The sequence below is a fragment of the Bombina bombina genome, chromosome 1 (assembly GCF_027579735.1).
Source record: "Bombina bombina isolate aBomBom1 chromosome 1, aBomBom1.pri, whole genome shotgun sequence".
Lineage (NCBI taxonomy): Eukaryota > Metazoa > Chordata > Amphibia > Anura > Bombinatoridae > Bombina > Bombina bombina.
The window spans coordinates 1,450,978,454-1,451,003,952 of record NC_069499.1 but is presented as its reverse complement, the minus strand read 5'-3'; the positions used below and the strand labels follow the sequence as shown (position 1 = coordinate 1,451,003,952).

Sequence of the window (25,499 nt, the reverse complement as noted above, 5' to 3'; positions counted from 1 at the left end):
TTCTAATTTACTCCTATTATCAATTTTCTTTGTTCTCTTGCTATCTTTATTTAAAAAGCAGGAATGTAAAGCTTAGGAGCCGGCCAGCAGCACCCTGGATAGCACTTGCTGATTGGTGGCTACATTTAACCAACCAATAAGCAAGAGTAGCCTAAAAAAATGGTCCGGCAAATAGCTCCTTTACCCTTATTTCAGTATTTGAAATAGCTGATTTTGCCTGTGATATCCCCACCTATACTGAAAGTTTCTATACTGAAGTATAAACACAGCCAGCAGAATAAATTACACTCTTAGTGGGGTGCAGGATAGTTATAGAGAACAATGAAAAATTAGATGCACTGTTTACTGTTAGCGAAGCTGCTAATTCACTTATTATATAGCCAAATAGCGTAAGTTGTACCACATGCGCATTTCAATAACATGTTAGCGTTCCGAGCACGGGAGCGTGCAGATAGACTTTTTTTATGGGGCGCATGGTGAGGCTGTGATTGGCTAGAACAGATGCCACTCAAAGAAGGATCTTCAAAAACCTTAGAGAGAGTCTGGATTCAATACGGTAATGGAGCAGTAATAAAAGTGAAATAATTCACTGTGCTGATTAATTGATTAATAAAAAAGCATATTGATATGTTAGTTAGGATAAGACCTTTAGAAATATGTGGAGCAGTTTGTCAGAATTTACCATCACTCTAAGTATTGAGCTTTGGTTTTCCAGAGAAATATAAGATAAGGCAAGTGTGTGAAACATAATGAGATCTGATATTACCTGGAAGCTCAACCTATTTCAATAGGCTGTGGTTTAAAAGCACAAAACCAGCTAATTCATATACACAAATAACCCTGAAAATGCAATTTCTCATACATTTTACACTCTGCAGCTGGTATAACAAGTCATTAAAAATATATTAAGGGAAAAGCAGTTTTTCTTCCTAATGGGAAAGAGTCCACAGCCGCATTCATTACTTTTGGGAAATAAGAACCTGGCCACCAGGAGAAGGCAGAGACACCCCAGCCAAAGGCTTAAATACTCCTCCCACTTTCCTCATCCCCCAGTCATTCTTTGCCTTTCATCCCAGGAGGTTGGCAGAGAAGTGTCAGAATTGGTTTTGTCTGTTATGGAGGGTACTACTCTTCGCAATGGGACAGGAGTTTTAATTAGCCCTATAAGCTTCTCACTGAGGGCCTGGGTGAAAGTTAGAGTCTGGCGATGCAGGGAGAGCTTGCCTCTGCGACACCATCCCAACTCATATTAACAGCTCCTACAGCAATCGTCGTTGATGAGTTTCGCAGACTGTTTTCTTCCCTCAAGTCCATATCAGAAGCAATGCTACTATCTGTTACACTTGAAGGGCCATGTTCCTGTTCCACAACGTAGATTCTGGTAAGATTGTTTCATTTTTTATTATATAATGTTAACACAGAAGATGGGGTCACAGTATGGTGTATTTGATTTTATGCTGCTTTATGTGTAAGATGTTATGGGCTCTTAGGCTGTATGGAATATACAGGTTTCACTTTCACTTTGAGGGCCATGCAGCTTACAAGCTTAGCGCGCTTTCTCTTTAATAGCAGGGACGGTCCTGCATTGTGCACTATGCGATTCATTCCCTCCTTCGTGACTATCAGAGAGGAGTCATACATCTTTGTACTGTCTGGGTCATAGGAGATGGTGAGTGCCCCAGCCATTGGAGTATAGAGGTGCCGTTATTTTATAAAAAAAAAAAAAAGAGAGAGAATGTTTTATCTCTCTAGTTTACCGGTTATTGCACTAGTGATGGACGATTCGGTTTCTTTAGAGGGCACTCCCTCTATTCTTAAAGAGCAATTCCTGTTTATATGGGGAGGAGGCCCTAGTTCCCCCTCTCAATTATGTTCCATATGCCTTGATAAAGTGATAATATCAAACATGTTTGATATCACGGAGCCGTCCACCTCTGGGGAGTTGTCGTCCAGTGAGGTGCGTACCCTACATTCTTATATCTCTACACATGCAGTTTTCCCGTAGCATTGCTGATCCTCCATCTGGAGGGGGCCTTTTTTCTCCAGACGTTACTGCGCTGTTCAGACGGCGGTGTCTGCAGCCTTAATGCTTTACCTCGCCCTGTTAAGCGCAAGCGAAAGGTTACATATTGCATTTTTCGATTTAACTGATAGGGTTATCCAAGGATGAAGTTCTTTCTGGGTCAGAGTTTGCTGCCTCTCAACCTCCAGCTGCAGAGGAACCAGACTTTAGTTTTAGGAATTTGCGCTTCTCTAAAGGAAGTTTTTGTCGAGTTCAGGGGTTCCGGAGGTCATATTGCCTGATGAACTTTTATTTCCTAAATTTGAATAGAGTTTGAGGACAGGATGGTGCATTCTCTGCTCCTGTTGTCCCGGGTATTCCACCTTGGACTGTACAGTTCCCTGCGGGTGCGACTGTCCCTTAGTGTTGTGCCTTTCATTACAGAATTGCGCGCCTTCGTGGTCTGCTCTTCGAATGGCGCACCTCATTAGACATGTGCTGATGATGTAATCTCCTGATTGTCCATGTATTGAGATCTTTTCCAGTTTTTTTGGAAGATCAGGGCTCCGTTTGGCTGGTCCTGCGGTAGGCCTGTTTCTTTTTGGGCGTTAACCTACGGGTTGCCTTGTATTTTATTTCTCTTGTTAAGTGGATCATCCATTACTTATGGGATATTCTCCTTCCCAACAGGAAGTTGCAAGAGGATCACCCACAGCAGAGCTGCTATATAGCTCCTCCCCTCACTGCCAAATCCAGTCATTCTCTTGCAACTCTCAACTAAGATGGAGGTCGTAAGAGGACTGTGGTGTTTTATACTTAGTTTATTTCTTCAATCAAAAGTTTGTTATTTTTAAATGGTACCGGAGTGTACTGTTTATCTCAGGCAGTATTTGGAAGAAGAATCTGCCTGCGTTTTCTATGATCTTAGCAGAAGTAACTAAGATCCTTTGCTGTTCTCACATTTTCTGAGGAGTGAGGTAACTTCAGAGGGGGAATAGCGTGCAGGTTTCCCTGCAATAAGGTATGTGCAGTTAAAATATTTTTCTAGGGAATGGAATTTGCTAGAAAATGCTGCTGATACCGAAGTAATGTAAGTAAAGCCTTAAATTCAGTGATAGCGACTGGTATCAGGCTTATTAATAGAGATACATACTCTTATAAAAGTGTATTTTAAAACGTTTGCTGGCATGTTTAATCGTTTTTTATATATGTTTGGTGATAAAACTTATTGGGGCCTAGTTTTCTCCACATGGCTGGCTTAAATTTTGCCTAGAAACAGTTCCTGGAGGCTTTCCACTGTTGTAATATGAGTGGGAGGGGCCTATTTTAGCGTTTTTTTGTGCAGCAAAAATTAGACACAGACATCCAGCTTCTTCCTGCATGTTCCAAGACTTCTCTGGAGGGCTCAAAAGGCTTCAAAAGTCTTATTGAGGGAGGTAACAAGCCACAGTAGAGCTGTGGCAGTTGTTGTGACTGTTTAAAAAACGTTTTTGTCATTTGTTATTCCGTTTTTGGTATTAAGGGGTTAATCATCCATTTGCAAGTGGGTGCAATGCTCTGCTAACTTGTTACATACACTGTAAAAATTTCGTTAGTGTAACTGCCTTTTTTCACTGTTATTTCAAATTTGTGTTTCTTAAAGGCGCAGTAACGTTTTTTATATTGCTTGTAAACTTCTTTTAAGTGTTTTCCAAGCTTGCTAGTCTCATTGCTAGTCTGTTTAAACATGTCTGATACAGAGGAACCTACTTGTTCATTATGTTTGAAAGCCATGGTGGAGCCCCATAGGAGAATGTGTACTAAATGTATTGATTTCACCTTAAACAGTAAAGATCAGTCTTTATCTATAAAAGAATTATCACCAGAGGGTTCTATCGAGGGGGAAGTTATACCGACTAACTCTCCCCACGTGTCAGACCCTTCGCCTCCCGTTCAGGGGACGCACGCTAATATGGCGCCAATTACATCAGGGACGCCCATAGCGATTACCTTGCAGGACATGGCTGCAATCATAAATAATACCCTGTCAGAGGTATTATCTAGATTGCCTGAATTAAGAGGCAAGCGCGATAGCTCTGGGGTTAGGAGAGATACAGAGCGCGCAAATGCTGTAAGAGCCATGTCTGATACTGCGTCACAGTATGCAGAACATGAGGACGGAGAGCTTCATTCTGTGGGTGACATCTCTGACTCGGGAAAACCTGATTCAGAGATTTCTAATTTTAAATTTAAGCTTGAGAACCTCCGTGTATTGCTTGGGGAGGTATTAGCTGTTCTGAATGACTGTAACACAGTTGCAATTCCAGAGAAATTGTGTAGGCTGGATAGATACTATGCGGTGCCGGTGTGTAGTGACGTTTTTCCTATACCTAAAAGGCTTACAGAAATTATTAGCAAGGAGTGGGATAGACCCGGTGTGCCCTTTTCCCCACCTCCTATATTTAGAAAAATGTTTCCAATAGACGACACTACACGGGACTTATGGCAGACGGTCCCTAAGGTGGAGGGAGCAGTTTCCTCTTTAGCAAAGCGTACCACTATCCCGGTTGAGGACAGTTGTGCTTTTTCAGATCCAATGGATACAAAATTAGAGGGTTACCTTAAGAAAATGTTTATTCGACAAGGTTTTATTTTGCAGCCCCTTGCATGCATTGCGCCTGTCACTGCTGCGGCGGCATTCTGGTTTGAGGCCCTGGAAGAGGCCATCCATACAGCTCCATTGGAGGAAATTATTAACAAGCTTAGAACGCTTAAGCTAGCTAACTCATTTGTTTCTGATGCCATTGTTCATTTGACTAAACTAACGGCTAAGAATTCCGGATTCGCCATCCAGGCGCGTAGGGCGCTATGGCTTAAATCCTGGTCAGCTGACGTGACTTCAAAGTCTAAGTTACTTAACATTCCTTTCAAGGGGCAGACCTTATTCGGGCCTGGCTTGAAGGAAATTATTGCTGACATTACTGGAGGCAAGGGTCATACCCTTCCTCAGGACAGGGTCAAATCAAAGGCCAAACAGTCTAATTTTCGTGCCTTTAGAAATTTCAAGGCAGGAGCATCATCAACTTCCTCCGCTTCAAAACAAGAGGGAACTGTTGCTCATTCCAGACAGGCCTGGAAACCTAACCAGCCCTAGAACAAGGGCAAGCAGGCCAGAAAACCTGCTGCTGCCGCCAAGACAGCATGAAGAAACGGCCCCCTATCCGGAAACGGATCTAGTGGGGGGCAGACTTTCTCTCTTCGCCCAGGCGTGGGCAAGAGATGTTCAGGATCCCTGGGCGTTGGAGATCATATCTCAGGGATATCTTCTGGACTTCAAAGCTTCTCCTCCACAAGGGAGATTTCATCTTTCAAGGTTATCAGCAAACCAGATAAAGAAAGAGGCATTCCTAAGCTGTGTGCAAGACCTCCTAGTAATGGGAGTGATCCATCCAGTTCCGCGGACGGAACAGGGACAGGGGTTTTATTCAAATCTGTTTGTGGTTCCCAAGAAAGAGGGAACCTTCAGACCAATCTTGGATCTAAAGATCTTAAACGAATTCCTCAGAGTTCCATCATTCAAAATGGAAACTATTCGGACCATCCTACCCATGATCCAAGAGTACATGACCACAGTGGACTTAAAGGATGCCTACCTTCACATACCGATTCACAAAGATCATCATCGGTTCCTAAGCTTTGCCTTTCTAGACAGGCATTACCAATTTGTAGCTCTTCCCTTCGGGTTGGCCACAGCCCCGAGAATTTTTACAAAGGTTCTGGGCTCACTTCTGGCGGCTCTAAGACCGCGAGGCATAGCGGTGGCTCCGTATCTAGACGACATCCTGATACAGGCGTCAAGTTTTCAAATTGCCAAGTCTCATACAGAGATAGTTCTGGCATTTCTGAGGTCGCATGGGTGGAAAGTGAACGTGGAAAAGAGTTCTCTATCCCCACTCACAAGAGTCACCTTCCTAAGGACTCTTATAGATTCTGTAGAGATGAAAATTTACCTGACGGAGTCCAGGTTATCAAAACTTCTAAATGCTTGCCGTGTCCTTCATTCCATTCCACATCCGTCAGTGGCTCAGTGCATGGAAGTAATCGGCTTAATGGTAGCGGCAATGGACATAGTGCCATTTGCGCGCCTGCATCTCAGACCGCTGCAATTATGCATGCTAAGTCAGTGGAATGGTAATTACTCAGATTTGTCCCCTCTACTAAATCTGGATCAAGAGACCAGAGATTCTCTTCTCTGGTGGCTCTCTCGGGTCCATCTGTCCAAGGGTATGACCTTTCGCAGGCCAGATTGGACGATTGTAACAACAGATGCCAGCCTTCTAGGTTGGGGCGCAGTCTGGAACTCCCTGAAGGCTCAGGGATCATGGACTCAGGAGGAGAAACTCCTCCCAATAAATATTCTGGAATTAAGAGCAATATTCAATGCTCTTCTAGCTTGGCCTCAGTTAGCAACCCTGAGGTTCATCAGATTTCAGTCGGACAACATCACGACTGTGGCTTACATCAACCATCAAGGGGGAACCAGGAGTTCCCTAGCGATGTTAGAAGTCTCAAAGATAATTCGCTGGGCAGAGTCTCACTCTTGCCTCCTATCACTGATCCACATCCCAGGTGTAGAGTACTGGGAGGCGGATTTTCTAAGTCATTAGACTTTTCATCCGGGGGAGTGGGAACTCCATCCGGAGGTGTTTGCTCAACTGATCCATCGTTGGGGCAAACCAGAACTGGATCTCATGGCGTCTCGCCAGAACGCCAAGCTTCCTTGTTACGGATCCAGGTCCAGGGACCCGGGAGCGACGCTGATAGATGCTCTAGCAGCTCCTTGGTTCTTCAACCTGGTTTATGTGTTTCCACCGTTTCCTCTGCTCCCTCGACTGATTGCCAAAATCAAGCAGGAGAGAGCATCAGTGATTCTGATAGCGTCTGCGTGGCCACAGACCTAGTGGACATGTCGTCATCCTTTCCACCATGGACTCTGCCTCTGAGGCAGGACCTTCTAATTCAAGGTCCTTTCAATCATCCAAATCTAATTTCTCTGAGACTGACTGCATGGAGATTGAACGCTTGATTCTATCAAGGCGTGGCTTCTCCGAGTCAGTCATTGATACCTTGATACAGGCACGAAAGCCTGTCACCAGGAAAATCTACCATAAGATATGGCGTAAATATCTTTATTGGTGTGAATCCAAGAATTACTCATGGAGTAAGGTTAGGAATCCTAGGATATTGTCCTTTCTCCAAGAGGGTTTGGACAAAGGATTATCAGCTAGTTCTTTAAAAGGACAGATATCTGCTCTGTCTATTCTTTTGCACAAGCGTCTGGCAGAGGTTCCTGACGTCCAGGCATTTTGTCAGGCTTTGGTTAGAATTAAGCCTGTGTTTAAAACTGTTGCTCCCCCGTGGAGCTTAAACTTGGTTCTTAAAGTTCTTCAAGGAGTTCCGTTTGAACCCCTTCATTCCATTGATATTAAACTTTTATCTTGGAAAGTTCTGTTTTTGATGGCTATTTCCTCGGCTCGAGGAGTCTCTGAGCTATCGGCCTTACAATGTGATTCTCCTTATCTGATCTTTCATGCAGATAAGGTAGTTCTGCGTACCAAACCTGGGTTTTTACCTAAGGTGGTTTCTAACAAGAATTTCAATCGAGATTGTTGTTCCATCATTGTGTCCTAATCCTTCTTCAAAGAAGGAACGTCTTTTACATAATCTGGACGTAGTCCGTGCCTTGAAGTTTTACTTACAAGCTACTAAAGATTTTCGCCAAACATCTTCCCTGTTTGTCGTTTACTCTGGACAGAGGAGAGGTCAAAAAGCTTCGGCAACCTCTCTTTCCTTTTGGCTTCGGAGCATAATTCGCTTAGCCTATGAGACTGCTGGACAGCAGCCCCCTGAAAGGATTACAGCTCATTCTACTAGAGCTGTGGCTTCCACCTGGGCCTTTAAAAATGAGGCCTCTGTTGAACAGATTTGCAAGGCTGCGACTTGGTCTTCGCTTCACACCTTTTCAAAATTTTACAAATTTGATAGTTTTGCTTCTTCGGAGGCTGTTTTTGGGAGAAAGGTTCTTCAGGCAGTGGTTCCTTCCGTTTAACCCCTTAATGACCGGACCATTTTTCAATTTTCTTACCCTTAATGACAATGGCTATTTTTACATTTCTGCAGTGTTTGTGTTTAGCTGTAATTTCCCTCTTACTCATTTACTGTACCCACACATATTATATACCGTTTTTCTCACCATTAAATGGACTTTCTAAAGATACCATTATTTTCATCATGTCTTATAATTTACTAAAAAAAAAAAATAATAAAATATGAGGAAAAAATGGAAAAAAAACACACTTTTTCTAACTTTGACCCCCAAAATCTGTTACACATCTACAATCACCAAAAAACACCCATGCTAAATAGTTTCTAAATTTTGTCCTGAGTTTAGAAATACCCAATGTTTACACGTTCTTTGCTTTTTTTGCAAGTTATGGGGCAATAAATACAAGTAGCACTTCGCTATTTCCAAACCACTTTTTTTCAAAATTAGCGCTAGTTACATTGGAACCCTGATATCTGTCAGGAATACCTGAATATCCCTTGACATGTATATATTTTTTTTTAGAAGACAACCCAAAGTATTGATCTAGGCCCATTTTGGTATATTTCATGCCACCATTTCACCGTCAAATGCGATCAAAAAAAAAAAAGTTCACTTTTTCACAAAATTTGTCACAAACTTTAGGTTTCCCACTGAAATTATTTACAAACAGCTTCTGCAATTATGGCACAAATGGTTGTAAATGCTTCTCTGGGATCCCCTTTTTTCAGAAATAGCAGACTTATATGGCTTTGGGGTTGCTTTTTGGTAATTAGAAGGCCGCTAAATGCCGCTGCGCGCCACACGTGTTTTATGCCCAGGTGTGAAGGGGTTAATTAGGGAGCTTGTAGGGTTAATTTTAGCTTTAGTGTAGTGTAGTAGACAACCCCAAGTATTGATCTAGGCCCATTTTGGTATATTTTATGCCACCATTTCACCGCCAAATGCGAGCAAATAAAAAAAAAAAACTTAACATTTTTCACAATTTTAGGTTTCTCACTGAAATTATTTACAAACAGCTTGTGCAATTATGGCAGAAATTGTTGTAAAAGCTTCTCTGGGATCCCCTTTGTTCAGAAATAGCAGACTTATATGGCTTTGGCGTTGCTTTTTGGTAATTAGAAGGCCGCTAAATGCTGCTGCGCACCACACGTTAATTATGCCCAGCAGTGAAGGGGTTAAATTAGGTAGCTTGTAGGGAGCTTGCAGGGTTAATTTTAGAGATCAGCCTCCCACCTGACACATCCCACCCCCTGATCCCTCCCAAACAGCTCTCTTCCCTCCCCCACCCCACAATTGTTCCCGCCATCTTAAGTACTGGCAGAAAGTCTGCCAGTACTAAATAAAAGAGGTTTTTTTTTTTTTAAATAAAAATAATAAAGTATTTTAGCTGTGATGGACCCCTGCCTTAGCCCCAACCTCCCTGATCCCCCCTCCAGCTCTCTAACCCTCTCCCCTACCTAATTACCGCCATCTTGGGTACTGGCAGCTGTCTGCCAGTACTCAGTTTGGCCCCCAAAACCCCCCAAAAAGTATTTTTATTTTATTTTTTACTTAAAAAACTATTTCTGTAGTGTAGCAGCCCCCCACAATACCCCCACCCCCACCCCCTCCCAGATCTTTTTATATTTTTTTTAAAAAAATTCCCTTTTTTTTTCCCCTTTCTGCCCTCATTCATTGGTGTCAGTGTGGCTAATGGGTGCACGTGCACGAGCGCCCCGTGCACACGCACGCTCACGTGCACACTCGTGCATCGTGCATGTGCATCGTGCACGCGCACGCGCATCGTGCACGCGCACGCGCATCGTGCACCCGGCGGACACTGGCACTATCGCTACCGGTGCAGAGAGGGCCACAGAGTGGCTCTCTCTGTATCGGAGGCTTGTAAAGTGGTATTGCAGGATGCCTCCATATCGAGGCATCACTGCAATACCCTCAGAGCTCCTGGAAGCATTTGTGATCGCTTCCAGCACTCTGTTTGACAACTGACGTACCAGGTACGTCCATTGTCATTAACTGCTTGTTAATGCATGACGTACCTGGTACGTCAGTTGTCATTAAGGGGTTAATCCTGCCTTGTCCCTCCCATAATCCGTGTACTTTAGCTTTGGTATTGGTATCCCATAAGTAATGGATGATCCGTGGACTGGATACACTTAACAAGAGAAAACATAATTTATGCTTACCTGATAAATTTATTTCTCTTGTAATGTATCCAGTCCACGGCCCGCCCTGTCCTTTTAAGGCAGGTCTAAATTTTAATTAAACTACAGTCACCACTGCACCCTATGGTTTCTCCTTTCTCGTCTTGTTTCGGTCGAATGACTGGATATGGCAGTGAGGGGAGGAGCTATATAGCAGCTCTCCTGTGGGTGATCCTCTTGCAACTTCCTGTTGGGAAGGAGAATATCCCATAAGTAATGGATGATCCGTGGACTGGATACACTACAAGAGAAATAAATTTATCAGGTAAGCATAAATTATGTTTTTCATCCGATATGATGTCCTGTCTGTTTTCCTTCTTCCCCTCTTATGGAGGATTTATGCGGCTTGACGGTTAGGACCCGGATTGCAGGCTGGTCCTGTTTGGGTTCAGTTCTGTCTGGTAGCTGTTCTGACACGTGGCGCCGCTCTGCTTGGCTGGTCCGGTAGAGGCGCCGAGTGCTCATTTTATCCTCTGGGTTCAACTAAGCATTCTAGAGGACCAGTGGGTCCGTGAGGCAGGAAGGATTGTCTCAGTTCTTTATAGCCTTCAATTTGGATGACTGGGTCAGTGGAGTTCCGCTGCGTCTCTCTATCTTGTGTCTGGGGTTGTCAGACCCTAGAGCTCCTCCCCATGTAGTGGAGGGTTGGTGGGCTTGCGCCCTCTTGCCGCCAAGTTGGGGAGGGTTGGCCTTTTTTCTTTTGAGGCCCTGGGAATTGTCCTTCTGGACTTAGTTCTCAGCAGCTAGTAATTTATTGGGTGTTTCAGCTGCCTTGCAGCGGATGGGTTGCAGAATGTGACCAGCTGCAGCTATTGCACATTGACTGTGTACTGGCTAGCTGTTTTTTATGAGACCTTTTGGTCTTCCTCTGTTGTCTCCATGTGAGTTAGTTCTCCTTTTAGGGACCTAGGTTCCCCTCCGGGATATGGTCGTTCCCTGTTAGGGGCACTGGGCGTGGTCTCCTTGGGCTCTGGGCTCCCGGAGCTGGGGATGCTGTGCATCCTTTTCTCTCTATGATCCTCTGATTGTATGGATGTGATGCAGAGACCATCCATTGCTCGAGTGATTTTGGCCTCGGGGTATCCCCTTGCTTGTTGTCCTGCGGCTGTTTGAGAGTCTCTGGGCTCTAGTGTTGTTGTATGACTTTTAACGCCTTAGCTCCTTTGGAGCATTGGACTTTGGCAAGGGGTGGTCTCTTCCTTGGGTCGGGGCTTGTGAGTTATCTCGTTATCAGGGTTGATCTGGATATTGCATTGATATCTCCCTGTGGTCTGTTTTTTTATATCAGTTCTCGGATATTGTTTGTTTAAACAATTTGGGGCTCGGTTCAGTCTTCTCCCTGGTTTCCAGTTTCTGAGGCTTCGCTCAGTGTTTTCCTTTGTGGAGTTGTTGCCAGACTTTTTTTTGGCTCTAAGGCTGGTTCGGGGTTCCTGGGAACTTGGGCTATGTCCTTTTACTTGGACTAATTGACCTGGTCACGGTTGGCTAGGTTGTCTGAGTGCTAATGCTCATTGGGCTGGACTTACGCCTTTATGGTCAGTTTCCCTTGGTCAGCTTGCTGTGGTAACCTTATGGATATGACCTCTGCTGCAGCTATTGCACATTGGATGTGTGTTAGCAAGCTAATTCCTTAGGGGGATTCCTTCCAAATTCATCTGCGTTGGAGATTGATCTCTCCTTTAGCCTGTGGCTTTGTGTCTTGTGGGCAGGTGCTCTGCCTTTTTGGCCCCATCCCTTTTCTTAGGGTGGGGGGCTTATTCTCCTTCTTATGGAGGTGTGGTCCTTTTTCTAGGGATTCTCTTGGATTCAGGAGGCTGTAACTGAGAGTTAACCTTTCAGAGAGGGGTGTTTTTCTCTGGGTTGTTAAGTTCCATCTGGCTCTTGCATGCTGGCTCCATGTCGAGACTATGGTGGGCCTTTTGTTAGATTCCTTTTGGTCTACGGCCTTGTCATCTGTTTCTAAGGAGTTGGGTTGGCACCCGTGCTCTGTAGGGATTGCTGTCTCCATTCCACTCGTTTTTGAGCTTGTGTTAGGGTTCTTCTGTTCCCCTGTTTCAGACCTGCCGATGCTTGGGCTGGCCCGGCTGGGAGTGGGTACTGAGATGCGTTGTCATCTTCAGGATCTAGGTTGGCATAGTAGCTAGCTCCCTGGGCTTGCAAGCAGAAGGTCCAGGGTTACCATACACCTTCGGGTTCTGGGTGTAATATCTCTCTCTCTTTTTCTCTCTCTCTCTTTCTCTCTCTCTTCTCTCTCTTCTCTCTCTTCTCTCTCTCTTCTCCTCTTCTCTCTCTCTCTCTCTCTTCTCTCTCTCTCTCTCTCTCTCTCTCTCTCTCTCTCTCTTCTCTCTCTCTCTTCTCTCTTCTCTCCTCTCTCTCTTCTCTCCTCTCTCTCTTCTCTCCTCTCTCTTCTCTCTCTCTCTCTCTCTCTCTCTCTCTCTCTCTCTCTCTCTCTCTCTCTTCTTTGTCTCTCCTCTCTCTCTCTTCTCTCTCTCTCTCTCTCTCTCTCTCTCTTCTCTCTCTCTCTCTTCTCTGTCTCTCTTCTCTCTCTCTCTCGTGCAGTAGGCCTCGTTGAGGTTATGTGCTTCCCCTTTTTGGAGCCCTGTGTGTAGGTCTGGCGACTTTGATTGCCTAGAGCGTGCCCTCTGTCTGGGAGTTTTCTTTTGCAATCTGTTCTCTTGCTGGCCGCTTTTTAATTCTCAGCAAGTATTCTTCGGTGCTATCCTGATGATGGCTGCGTATTCTTGACTCAGGGTTTTTCGTCCGGGTCTGTTACACATTCTTTTTTGTCTGAATACTTTAATATTCTTAGTTCTGATGATGTGAGGACTCCGTCTTAAGTTTTCTTTCGGTGCTTTGCACAATGTTGAAAGAAGGGTTTCCTTTCGGTTCTTCCTTGCCCTATCCCTTGGGGAATTTAGACTAGTGTTCCCCTCTTTAGTGAGCGGTGAGGGACCGACTGTTGGGTGACGGTGTCTCCTGGGGGATTGTTGGTTCAGTTGAGTCCGATTTTGCGGTCTCTAGCTACGCTTCTGGACTATCTGCTGGTCAGTGTCCTTGGGGCCTTTCCTTTTTAAAGTTTTCTTGGCTTCGGACGAAGCAGGGTTTTCATTGGGTAGTAGTTTCAGGCTTGGTGCTCTCAGAATGGGCCGCCTATTGTACCCTCCCGTTTTGGCATTCAATGTCCTCTTTAGCTTGGGTATGGTTTTCTCAAAAGTAATGAATGCGGCTGTGGAATCTTTCCCATTAGGAAGAAAAACATAAATTATGCTTACCTGATAATTTTCATTTTCTTCCGTGGGAAAGAGTCCACAGCCCCTCACCCGTTTTTTTGTTTTTTTTTATGTGGGGCGTCTTAGTTGTATTCTTCTGGCACCTTTTCACCCTGATATTTCTTCTACTGTTCCTTGTTCCTTGGCAGAATGACTGGGGGATGAGGGAAGTGGGAGGAATATTTATCCCTTTGGCTGGAGTGTCTTTGCCTCCTCCTGGTGGCCAGGTTCTTTTTTCCCAAAAGTAATGAATGCGGCTGCGTACTCTTTCCCATGGAAGAAAATTAAATTATCAGGTAAGCATAATTTATGGAAGGAATTTAGGCTGGTGCTCCCCTCTTTAGTACTGTCCCGTTACAGTGTGACCTATTGTCACAAACCAATGAAATAAACGGCGCTTCTGCCAACTCTTTATATGGGACAATATTTGTATAAAGTAATCGTGTCACCTCTCAAGCACTGCATACTTACTAATCAAGTCAGAATAGAGATCAGCACCATATGTGTATACTTTTTTTTGCCACTACTGATTGGTAAGCAGTTTTCTGCGGCTCCTGAACTGTACATGGGGGGGTTAAACACATAGACTTGCAGGGTCAGTAGTGCTAAAATTAGATGTTCTTTGAATTGGAGCATGAACATATTACACTACAATGTCCCTTTAGTTGCTCTTTAAACCATAGGCAGTTTGTGACGCCTATATCACCAGTGTCACTGTTATCAAAAAGGACAGCTTTTTAACAAGGGGGTAAAACAATTTTCAGAAGCCGAGTAAAGTCAGTTGTATTAATACAATGTGTGTTTTTGGGGTAAAAAAAAAAGGTTTGCGTGCATTGAAAGAGAGATTTCCTGGGCAGATCAGTGTTATCCCTTATGTGCAGCATGTGGTCTCCTACTGTTTTATTCATATTATGTCCTGGATACCAGATTGGATCACAAGACTTTGTGAAGTTTATGCAACCAGCTAGTATTTCACTGTGTTCTTCATGTGCAGGTTTATTTTATATCTGTTTAGATGACGATGCAGGATGTTTGTGCTAGACAATACATCTAAAGGAATATTGCACAGAGAAATCACTGTTATTTCTATTAGAATATTTAAACCATTGCAAAACTCTAAACCACAGGCATTTTTCTGTAATGTCCCTGCAGTAATGGTTTGTTTAACTTAGGGCCACAATACAGACCTCTGGCGCAATAAATGTCCTATAGTCTCATGCCACATTGCACCTATCCCCCATATGCAACACACAGAGGTATCTGACTTTTCCTTGTGTTTTCTGTATGGATCAAATGTGAATGTTGGTTTGTGGAAATGACCTTGCTAAAGAATTTGTTTTGCATGTGTTTATCACAAGTGTATATTTTTGTTGTGATTAAAGGGATATTGTACTCATCCATATGAATGAGCATCATTGTTATAGTTTCAGAGCAGCAATACAATACTGAGAACATTCTGGTTCTGATGTTGCTGTTAAAGGGATATAAAACAGTACTTATACTTGTTTTCTTGCAAAATGAGCTTTTAGAATTTCTCATTGTAGCCACTGCCCTCAGGGTGATGAGAGGAGACATCGTAACTTAAAGGGACATAATACTCATCTGCTAAATCACTTGAAACTTATGCAGCATAACTGTAAAAAGCTGACAGGAAAATATCACCTGAGCATCTCTATGTAAAAAAGGAAGATATTTTACCTCACAATTTCCTCAGCTCAGCAGAGTAAGTTCTGTGAAAAAAGTTATACTCGGCTGCAGCCCAGCTGCAGGTTAAAAAAAAATAAAAAAATTAAGAAATGAACATCAGCCAATCGGCATCAGCAGTGCTGAGGTCATGAACTCTTTTACTGTGATCTCATGAGATTTCACTTAACTCTCATGAGATTTCATTGTAAACTTCCTTACACTGAATAGGGAAATAAGATGAGTGTGCACGAAAGTTCGCTCCTTCCGCTGTCCCGGGACAGACATACTGATTTGTTGCTTAGAAGTCCTTTACAATGGGATGTGGCTACTGAGAAACTTTTGCTGTAAAATATCTTTCTTTTTTACATAGAGATGTTCAGGAGATATTTTCTAGTCTGCTTTTTACAGCTATACTGCATCACTTTCAAGTGTTTAAACATTTGGGTATTATGATCCTTAAGTTGCACAAGTTAAGTTCTGCCATTTCTGAGAATGAAATCAGTAACTAGAGATTATCTGAATACTAAACAAGCTCGAGTTATTGTATGAGATTTATGACATCAAGCTAGATCAGCTTCATTGTAGGGCTGTGACAGGAATTAATGGACTCTGCACAAATCGAGTTAAAAAAAAAAGAAAATTAAATGATGAATAATACATATTGCAATGATTTCCACAAAGTATAACTCACTGCTTTTAATGTTGTGTTTTTTTTTTATTACAACAATAAAATGGACTGTTTAATATCCCCTTAATTTGCACATGCTGTACAATTCTATTTGATTAGGTACTCAATTCAATCAAATATAGTTTTTCATTCTGCAAGAAAAAAAAAAGTTTTCCTAATGATATAATTTACAGATTCCTTTAAAATATATACTTGAAGAAATTGCCCATTGTGCATTCAAAGAACCACTTACAGTGAATGTGAGTATTTTTAAACATACTTACCTTTCTCTTCAAGAAAGCAGGCGATCCCCCGCCCGCTTCTCACGTTGTACTTACACAGCAATAACGAAACCAGCTTCCTCCAATCACGGCGTGGCTTCACGAGATGGACTCTCGAGGGGGGAGCCATGATCGAGGAAGCCGGTTTCGTCATTGCTGACGTAGTTACAGAGGAGATGCAGGCGGGGGATTGCCAATCCAACTTTAATGAAGAGAAAGGTTAAGTATTTTAAAAAAATACGCTGCAATGTGTAAACTTTCATGAATGAAAGTGCCCTTGTTTTTAATAGTATTTTTAAAAACCGTGCACTAGTTCATGAAAGTTTACATTCACTTTAATATAGTAGCATTGCATAAATGACAAATACATGATACAAAGTCAGTGTGATATCACTTACTTTGACTTTAAAACGAGTAGTAGATCTTTTAAAAAAAAAAATGATGGCAAGTTTCAAAGTACATTCAATTTTCCAATCCCCTGTATCATGCGACAGCCATCGGCCGCAAAGCTCATATATGTATATACTGTGTACTCACGCACGTGTTTGTGTGTGAGATAGATGTGTACTCACGCACGTGTTTGTGTGTGAGATAGATGTGTACTCACGCACGTGTTTGTGTGTGAGATAGATGTGTACTCACGCACGTGTTTGTGTGTGAGATAGATGTGTACTCACGCACGTGTTTGTGTGTGAGATAGATGTGTACTCACGCACGTGTTTGTGTGTGAGATAGATGTGTACTCACGCACGTGTTTGTGTGTGAGATAGATGTTTACTCACGCACGTGTTTGTGTGTGAGATAGATGTGTACTCACGCACGTGTTTGTGTGTGAGATAGATGTGTACTCACGCACGTGTTTGTGTGTGAGATAGATGTGTACTCACGCACGTGTTTGTGTGTGAGATAGATGTGTACTCACGCACGTGTTTGTGTGTGAGATAGATGTGTACTCACGCACGTGTTTGTGTGTGAGATAGATGTGTACTCACGCACGTGTTTGTGTGTGAGATAGATGTGTACTCACGCACGTGTTTGTGTGTGAGATAGATGTGTACTCACGCACGTGTTTGTGTGTGAGATAGATGTGTAATCACGCACGTGTTTGTGTGTGAGATAGATGTGTAATCACGCACGTGTTTGTGTGTGAGATAGATGTGTACTCACGCACGTGTTTGTGTGTGAGATAGATGTGTACTCACGCACGTGTTTGTGTGTGAGATAGATGTGTACTCACGCACGTGTTTGTGTGTGAGATAGATGTGTACTCACGCACGTGTTTGTGTGTGAGATAGATGTGTACTCACGCACGTGTTTGTGTGTGAGATAGATGTGTACTCACGCACGTGTTTGTGTGTGAGATAGATGTGTACTCACGCACGTGTTTGTGTGTGAGATAGATGTGTAATCACACACGTGTTTGTGTGTGAGATAGATGTGTACTCACACACGTGTTTGTGTGTGAGATAGATATATATAGCCGCACTTCAAATGAAAAAGTAAAACGTGAATAAGGATGTGAAGCATTGTCCTATTTTTACCTTCTGTTTTTCCATTTGAAGTGCTGCGTATATGAACTATAATCTGAATTTGTTGGTGCCTAATGGTGCAGAGATCTTCAGTTTTGCACTTTTTAAAAGTACACTTGTGCTGAATTACTCTATTTTTTCACTTATGCACATGCTCAGTGGTAGCTGGTGCCTCAGAAGGTGTGCATATAAAGAACTGTGCATAGTTTGATAAAATATCATGGATGTTTAATTTTGACTTGGTGTCCCTTTTAAGTAACAATCTTTTTAGTTGTTCTGCTATACCATCTTTGCCCAACATGTAGACCATAATCTACCAGTAAGTCTCTAAAGTCTGAGTCTCATTTGTTGTGTTATTTCACTCACCAATTTCCTTGCAAGCAGTGGTGATAATAAGGCTACATGTGTTTGTTCTGGTGACCTCTGGTTCAAAACAAGTGCTTTACATTTGTTCAGTGTAAGAAAATTAGAGCATTCAATGTGCAGTGTGTATGAGGTCAGATTTCCTTATGTACACAAGTAGATCACACTGACGGATTTCACACACACACAAAAAAAAGCTCCTTAGGGCACCCATGTGTTCCATACGCTGTTCTTAACACATTTGTTTCAGGAGGGCATTTTATTAGGAAATGCTGCATATGACATTTAATGTTTTTAAACGGTTATTGTTGATCTTGTCACTTTTGCTGTGGGCAGTTAGGGACAGATATAACTTTAAACTCCACAACTGATTAAACAATCACGGTGTAGATTATTTTAGTGTCTGGGTATTGGACTCCAAAGTCTCTGGGAGCAATAAAACCCCCCCACACACACATGCGCGCACACACACACATATATATACATGTAGCCCTCAGTTTACGCCGGGGTTAGGTTCCAGAAGGAATGGTTGTAAATCGAAACTGTTGTAAATTGAAACCCAGTTTATAATGTAAGTCAATGGGAAGTGAGGGAGATAGGTTCCAGGCCCCTCTCAAAATTGTCATAAGTAACACCTAATGCATTATTTTTAAAGCTTTGAAATGAAGACTTTAAATGCTAGACAGCATTATAAACCTAATAAAATAATCACACAACACAGAATATATAATTAAACTAAGTTAAATGAACAAAAACATTTGCTTAACAGCATTATTAACCTAATAAAATAATCACACAACACAGACTTCACTTGCATTTTTCTGCAAACAGTTCTTTCTATGCATTCCAATCTGGACTGAGATATAGACAGGAAGATCTTGTTCCTTTGAAATCTGCTCGATAGCTCAGGTCTGGTTAAACTGATTAATTTCAGCTTGCTTGGCTTTGCTGCAACACAAGCGGACAGCTCCACCTATTGGCTATTTTAATAAATGCACTGCTTCTCAATGCTTTTCAGTAGCAGTCACATGACTGGAAAAAAAGTTGTTATTCTGAAACTGTGTAAATGGAACCGTTGTAAAATGAGGGCCACCTGTGTATGTATATGTGTATATATGTGTGTGTGTATATATATATATATATATATATACACATACACAGACACATATACACACCCATACAGACACACATGGACACAATTTTCAGAGTTAAATTATTGGAAAAGCAGGGAAAATAAGTATTAGAAGTAAAATACAAAGTTTTTACTATGCATTTATGGGGAATTACATTTTGAGTTTTGTGACATAAAACATATTGTAATATATTTTTATGTAGTCTTGCAATAAATGACAATACCCCAAAAAATTATTTTTGTGATTCAGACAGAGCATACAATTTAAAAAAAAGTTTCTAATACTAGAGAAACCTAGGTAGGTGTCTGGAGCACTACATGGCAGGAAATAGTGCTGCCCTCTAGTGCTCTTACTAATGGATAACATTCTTGTAATTTACTTCTATGATAAAATTTGCTTCAATCCTACGACATTCTTTGTTGAAGAGGTACTTGGGTAATTGGTCTGAAGCGCTACATGGCAGGAAATACTGCTGCCATATAGTGCACTAGACGTGCAAGCTCATGAGCTTATGTTACTGCGTTTCAACAAATGAAACCAAGAGAACAAAGAAAATGTGCTAATAGAAGTAAATTAGAAAGTTGTTTAAAATAACATACTCTATATCTGAGTCACAAAAGAAAAAAAATGTTGCCTTTAACACCATTTGCTGCAATGTTTTTCTATAGACCAACCCCACCCCCCGTGCTCTATTTTGAAGAGCCAGTACTAGAGTAGAAACAGCCGCCCACTTTCATTTTGTTAGCAAAATCATTATTGTTTTGGATTTCCCTATCTGATCGTCTCTTCTGAGGCCAATAAGGGACAGATATGTGGCACAGTTAGGTCTGTGAAGTCTTTAGAGTGCACGATGCAAAGGTGTCAAAATAAAATATATTGCACAGTTGTTTACTATGTATAATTAAAGGAATAGTAAAGTCCAAATTAAACTTTCATGATTTAAATAGGGCATGTAATTTTAAACAACTTTCTAATTTACTTTTATCACCAATTTTGCTTTGTTCTCTTGGTATGCTTAGTTGAAAGCTAAACCTAGGTAGGTTCATATGCTAATTTCTAAGCCCGCCTCTTATTTGAATGCATTTGACATTTTTTCACAGCGAGAGAGCGTTAGTTCATGTGTTTCATATAGATAACATTGTGCACATGCACGCAAAGTAAGAGTCGGCACTAATTGCCTAAAATGCAAGTCTGTCAAAAGATCTGAGTCAGTCAGCAGACGCTTAGATACAAGGTAATTACAGAGGTATGAAGTATATTTCTATAACTGTGTTGGTTATGCAAAACTGGAGAATGGTAAATAAAGGGATTATCTTTCTTTTTAAACAATAAAATTTTTGGTGTTTACTATCCCTTTAAGCATTTTATATTTCAATCTCAAAGTGTTTACAGTCCTTTTTAAATATCGTGTTTTCTACAGATTTTCCATTATTCTATAAAAGGTACCACACTACACACTTAGTTTATAAATACTATTTTACCTGTCCATGTCCGTATTGCTTCCTATAGCCCTATCGCATGGTGAGAAGTCCTGTTTCTTTTTTTGTCTTTTAGTTACTACCTCAAGACTTCCGAAGGCAGCAAACGGTGGCTCATTTTCCTAGAAGGTAAAATCTTGCTTATGAAATGCAGCCAATGAGATTGATGGAGTATGCTGTTTTCTGCAGGGTTGAGAATAATGCATTACAACCTTACTGTACTCATGTTTAGAAGTTGGGCATTTTATTTTTAAAGGGACATTGTACTCAAAAAAATTGTCATCAATATAAAACAGCATAATTTAAACATGTTGGTGTTTTTATTGCCTGAATAAATCGGAAATAAAATCAGTTTAAATGTATACTAACATACCAGTATCAGTTGTGCATTTCCTACTAATGTTTGTTTTCATATAAGTACTTCCTACTAATGTTTAATGAGCATTAACAGGAAGTACATAACTGCTAGTTTCAGTTTAAAGGGACATAATAATTTATGTAAAAACAGAAGATATTTTACCTCAAAATGTTTTAGGTCAGCAGAGTAAGTGCTCTTTAAACTAGAGCTACTCTTTCTACGGTTATCTGAATTATAAAAAAAAAAAAAGCCAGTGCTGAGTCCACACTTTGCTTTACTGTGATCTTATGGGACATCACTGAAATCTCTTGAGAGTTTGTGGTAAACCTCCTTAAACTGAGGATGGGAATACCATGACTTACACATGCGGGATACACGCTCCCTTGCAAGTCCTGGGATTACCATCCTGATTGGTTGCTTAAATTCCCTTTACAGTTGGATGTGGTTTAGCTAGGATATCTTCCTTTTTTACATGGAGATGTCATTTTATATTCTTTAGTTATCTTTTTACAGATAGGCTGCATCACTTTCAAGCGATTCATCATTTGGGTATCATGTCCCTTTACATTTTAAACAGCTGTTTTTATCCAAATATGTTTGAGTACAATGTCCCATTCAGTATGTTCCCTGCTACTGACTAGTCCCTACTGCTGTTTGCTTCTCATCTACGTAATTTCCTCTGTCTTTCTCAAAAGTGCTTTACTCTCATCATTTGTTTGTACGTTATTTTTTGTTTTACATTGTTTGCCACTTTTATAAGTTCATGGTAGCATCACACGGGTGCTGAGCTGTCAGTTGTTGACAATGATTAAACTAGACTTTAAATAAGAGAGGGTAGGAACCAACAACAGGATTTAAATATAATACTGTTAAGGGCTAACAATTTAAACCTAAAAAATAAACTGTTTATTGCTAGAACAAGGCGACTTTAGCACAGTCTTCTTGAAGGGACAGTCAAGTCCAAAAAAAAAAAAGTCAAAATGTTAAACAACTTTCCAATTTACTTTTATCACCAACTTTGCTTTGTTCTCTTCATATTCTTAGTTGAAAGCTAATTCTAGGAGGTTCATATGCTAATTTCTTAGACATTGAAGACTGCCTCTAATCTAAATGCATTTTGACCACTAGCTGGCATTAGTTCATGTGTTTCATATAGACTGGCTAAAATGCAAGTCTGTCAAAAGAACAGACCTGCATTAGATACAAGGTAATCACAGAGGTAAAAAGTGTATTTCTTTAACAGTGTTGGTTATGCAAAACTGGGGAATGGGTGTTGGTTATGCAAAACGGGGGAATGGGTTATAAAGGGATTATCTTTCTTTTTAAACAACAACAATTCTGGTGTCGACTGTCCCTTTGAGTCTGCATAGAGTCTAGGGCACTTGCTAATATTTCAGTCCGCAGGTCAAATACAGTGTAACAAACTTTCCCGAGCAGTTTTGTTCTTCCATTTGAGGATACTTTACTAACTGCAAACTCTGGTCCCACAAGGGAGACTCTGCTTTGGCAATGATTTGGTTGGAGGGCTAAATCTCTGCCCTCCTATGCTGGGTGTTTTATACCCGTTATGGGCAACTTCCTTACACATGGGGCTGCAGGGCCACTATTACAGAAGCCTTAAAGGACCAATAAACACACAGTAGAATAGCATAATTGAAAAATGCATATAAAAAGACAATGCAAAAGCACTTATCTTGAATTTCAAATGAGTAGTAGATTTTGGCAAATTTTAAATCTGAATCACGTGACCGCCATCAGCCAAACACAAAATGTATCTGTATTTGGTGAAATATTTCACATGCTCCGTAGGAGCTGGTGCCTCAAAGTGTGCATATAAAAAGATTATGCACATTTTAGATAATGGAAGTGAATTGGAAAGTTGTTTTTAAATTGTGTGCTGTATCTGGATCATGACAGTTTAATATTGAGTTAAGTGTTCCTTTTAAGGGACACATACATTTCTGACTATCAAACACATAATATATTATAAATATGTTAAATAGCACAGGGCTGTGTTTAGGTAAGGTATATCCGCTGGGCTGCCATTTGTCTGACCTTGCTCTAGACAATACACTCTGCTGTAAGATTCCTGCTCTAAATACAGGTTGCAAAAATAATTTCTAAACCTATAGGGGTTCGTCACAATCCTTTTTATCTTATGTTTTCATTTTTGTTTTCCAAAAAATTACCATTGAAGTTTATTTGGATTTTTGTAGATAAATAAAGTGATAAGATTTTCTAAAAGGTTGTAATCAACCCCATTATCAGAAAAGTAGCGGTTATCAGTGTGTCACAGATGTAGCAGATCTCTTGTGCTTTCAGGGGGCTGGTACTGCATCAGCCGGGAGAACTGTGACCTGCGTTATGACACTATGAGACGACTCATGAGCTCCAAGGGATGGCCAGCAACCAAAACTGGTGAGTATCAGAATCATTCTTCCTGGTAAATGATGATCCTTTATACTTCAGTCTGAAACCTAGCCCTGCACACAGCTCCTCTGTTGTGTGTCATATCTAGAGACATGGCTATTATTAAACCCCAGCCTTACTGTGCAACATTCTGGTACATTGCTCCTCTGCAGGACACTCTGACACTTATGGTTATAGACGTTAACAAAACCCTGAGATATTCATGTTACTGTGCACATCTTGTGATGCTCCCCCAACACTCGCCTTATGTGCGTATACTGAGACATAATCTGGACACTGGTTTATTCCAGAGTTATTCCCGTTTAATGTGTTCACAGTGATCCATTTTACGTGCTGAAGTGTTTATAAATATATTCTTTTAACTTTATTTTGACATTTGCAATAGCTGCTTTTCCTGTTGAACCCTTAAACTAAACTGAAATTTTTAATACTGCATTAATGGCTACAGAAAAGCCATGTGAACAAAAGGAATTACAAGAAATTAACCATTTAGTGTTGGGTGGGAGATAGCGGGAGAACCTAGCCATTTTTTAAAAGGTGTTCCTGGATCAGCTTTAAAAAAATGAACTATAACCTACTGCTTGCCTTAGTATACTGCCCCTTTAATTAGAAGCACAACACATAAAATTAAGTATTTTCTTATATTGGCCAAATTATTAATGCTATGTTTTGCAGAACAGCCAGCACACTGAACAAAAAGCATATCTTTATAGCATGCCAACTGTTGGCCACAGAACAGATTTGTGTATTTTTTATAGTTCTGATAGTAAATATATAGTACCCAACAATATTTAAAGGCTATAATTTTTATTTATTTTTTTCACCCTCAGCTGCTGGGATTTTGTCCACTCAGCCAGAGGAGAATCCTTACTGGTGGAATGCAAACATGGTGTAAGTGTAACTTCTCATTTAGTTTAGTCTCTCTCTCAGATCTTGATATTTTGTGTAACGTCTGACTTGTCCTCACTTAGGTTCATCCCGTACTGCTCTAGTGATGTGTGGAGTGGAGCTTCACCCAAAGTAGAAAAAGGTGAGGTTTATCATTGATCAGTCATTACTGGAGAGTGTATAGGAGCTCTTCATTACAGTAATGAGTGTGGCGCTCTAAAAAGCCTTCCTGTGTTGCAGAGCTGATTTACCCTCATTGGGTCAGATTACGAGTGGAGCGCTATTTATCGCCCCCATTCAAGCGTTAACTGTGCTAGAAGTAAGCTTTTGGCACGCGTTGGGTTGCATTCGTATTATGAGTTAAAAGTGAACTGTTTTCACTCTTGCGCTAACGCGTGTATAAACACAAACTTACAATGTAGCGCGCGATAACCTATTTCCCCATAGAAGTAAATGGAGCAAAAAAAGTGAGGAAAAACCCTAACACCATACTTGCGCGCAAACCCGATCACATATTCGCAAGTGTGCTAACCTGAAATGACAATGTTAATATTTTACATTCCAGTGTTCTTCACATAGAAGAATATGTTCTATTTATTCATAAACACATATTTCTATGTATATCTGAAGGTACTTTGGTAACATATATATTTACACACACGTGCACACACACGTGCACACACACACACACACATATATATATAGTAGAAAAGGACGCACTCACCGGGACTTTGCAAGATATTGTAGTTTAATACAAATACATACAGTAATATATATATATATATATATATATATATATTCATGATTCAAATAGGGCATGTAATTTTAATCCACTTTTCAATTTACTTTTAGCACCAATTGTGCTTTGTTCTCTTGGTATTCTTTGTTGAAAGCTAAATTTAGGAGATTCATATGCTAATTTCTTAGACCTTGAAGGCCGCCTCTGCATTTGACAGTTTTTCACCACGAGAGGGCGTTAGTTCTTGTTTCATATAGATAACATTGAGCTCATGCACGTGAATTTACCGAGGAGTGAGCACTGATTGGCTAAAATGCAAGTCTGTCAAAATAACTGAAATAAGGGGGCAGTCTGCAGAGGCTTAGATACAAGGTAATCACAGGGGTAAAA

General features: G+C 41.1%; 1 protein-coding gene across 1 annotated transcript in view; it reads left to right on the top strand.

The window, feature by feature from the left end:
* Positions 1–25,499, top strand: part of NOTUM (notum, palmitoleoyl-protein carboxylesterase) — a 105,411-nt gene that overhangs the window by 33,085 nt on the left and 46,827 nt on the right. The window contains exons 2-5 of the mRNA XM_053696249.1: positions 20,771–20,823; positions 23,375–23,470; positions 24,313–24,373; positions 24,454–24,512. Of these exons, the coding sequence (XP_053552224.1) occupies positions 20,771–20,823; positions 23,375–23,470; positions 24,313–24,373; positions 24,454–24,512 (269 nt within the window). The remainder of the gene's footprint in view (positions 1–20,770; positions 20,824–23,374; positions 23,471–24,312; positions 24,374–24,453; positions 24,513–25,499) is intronic.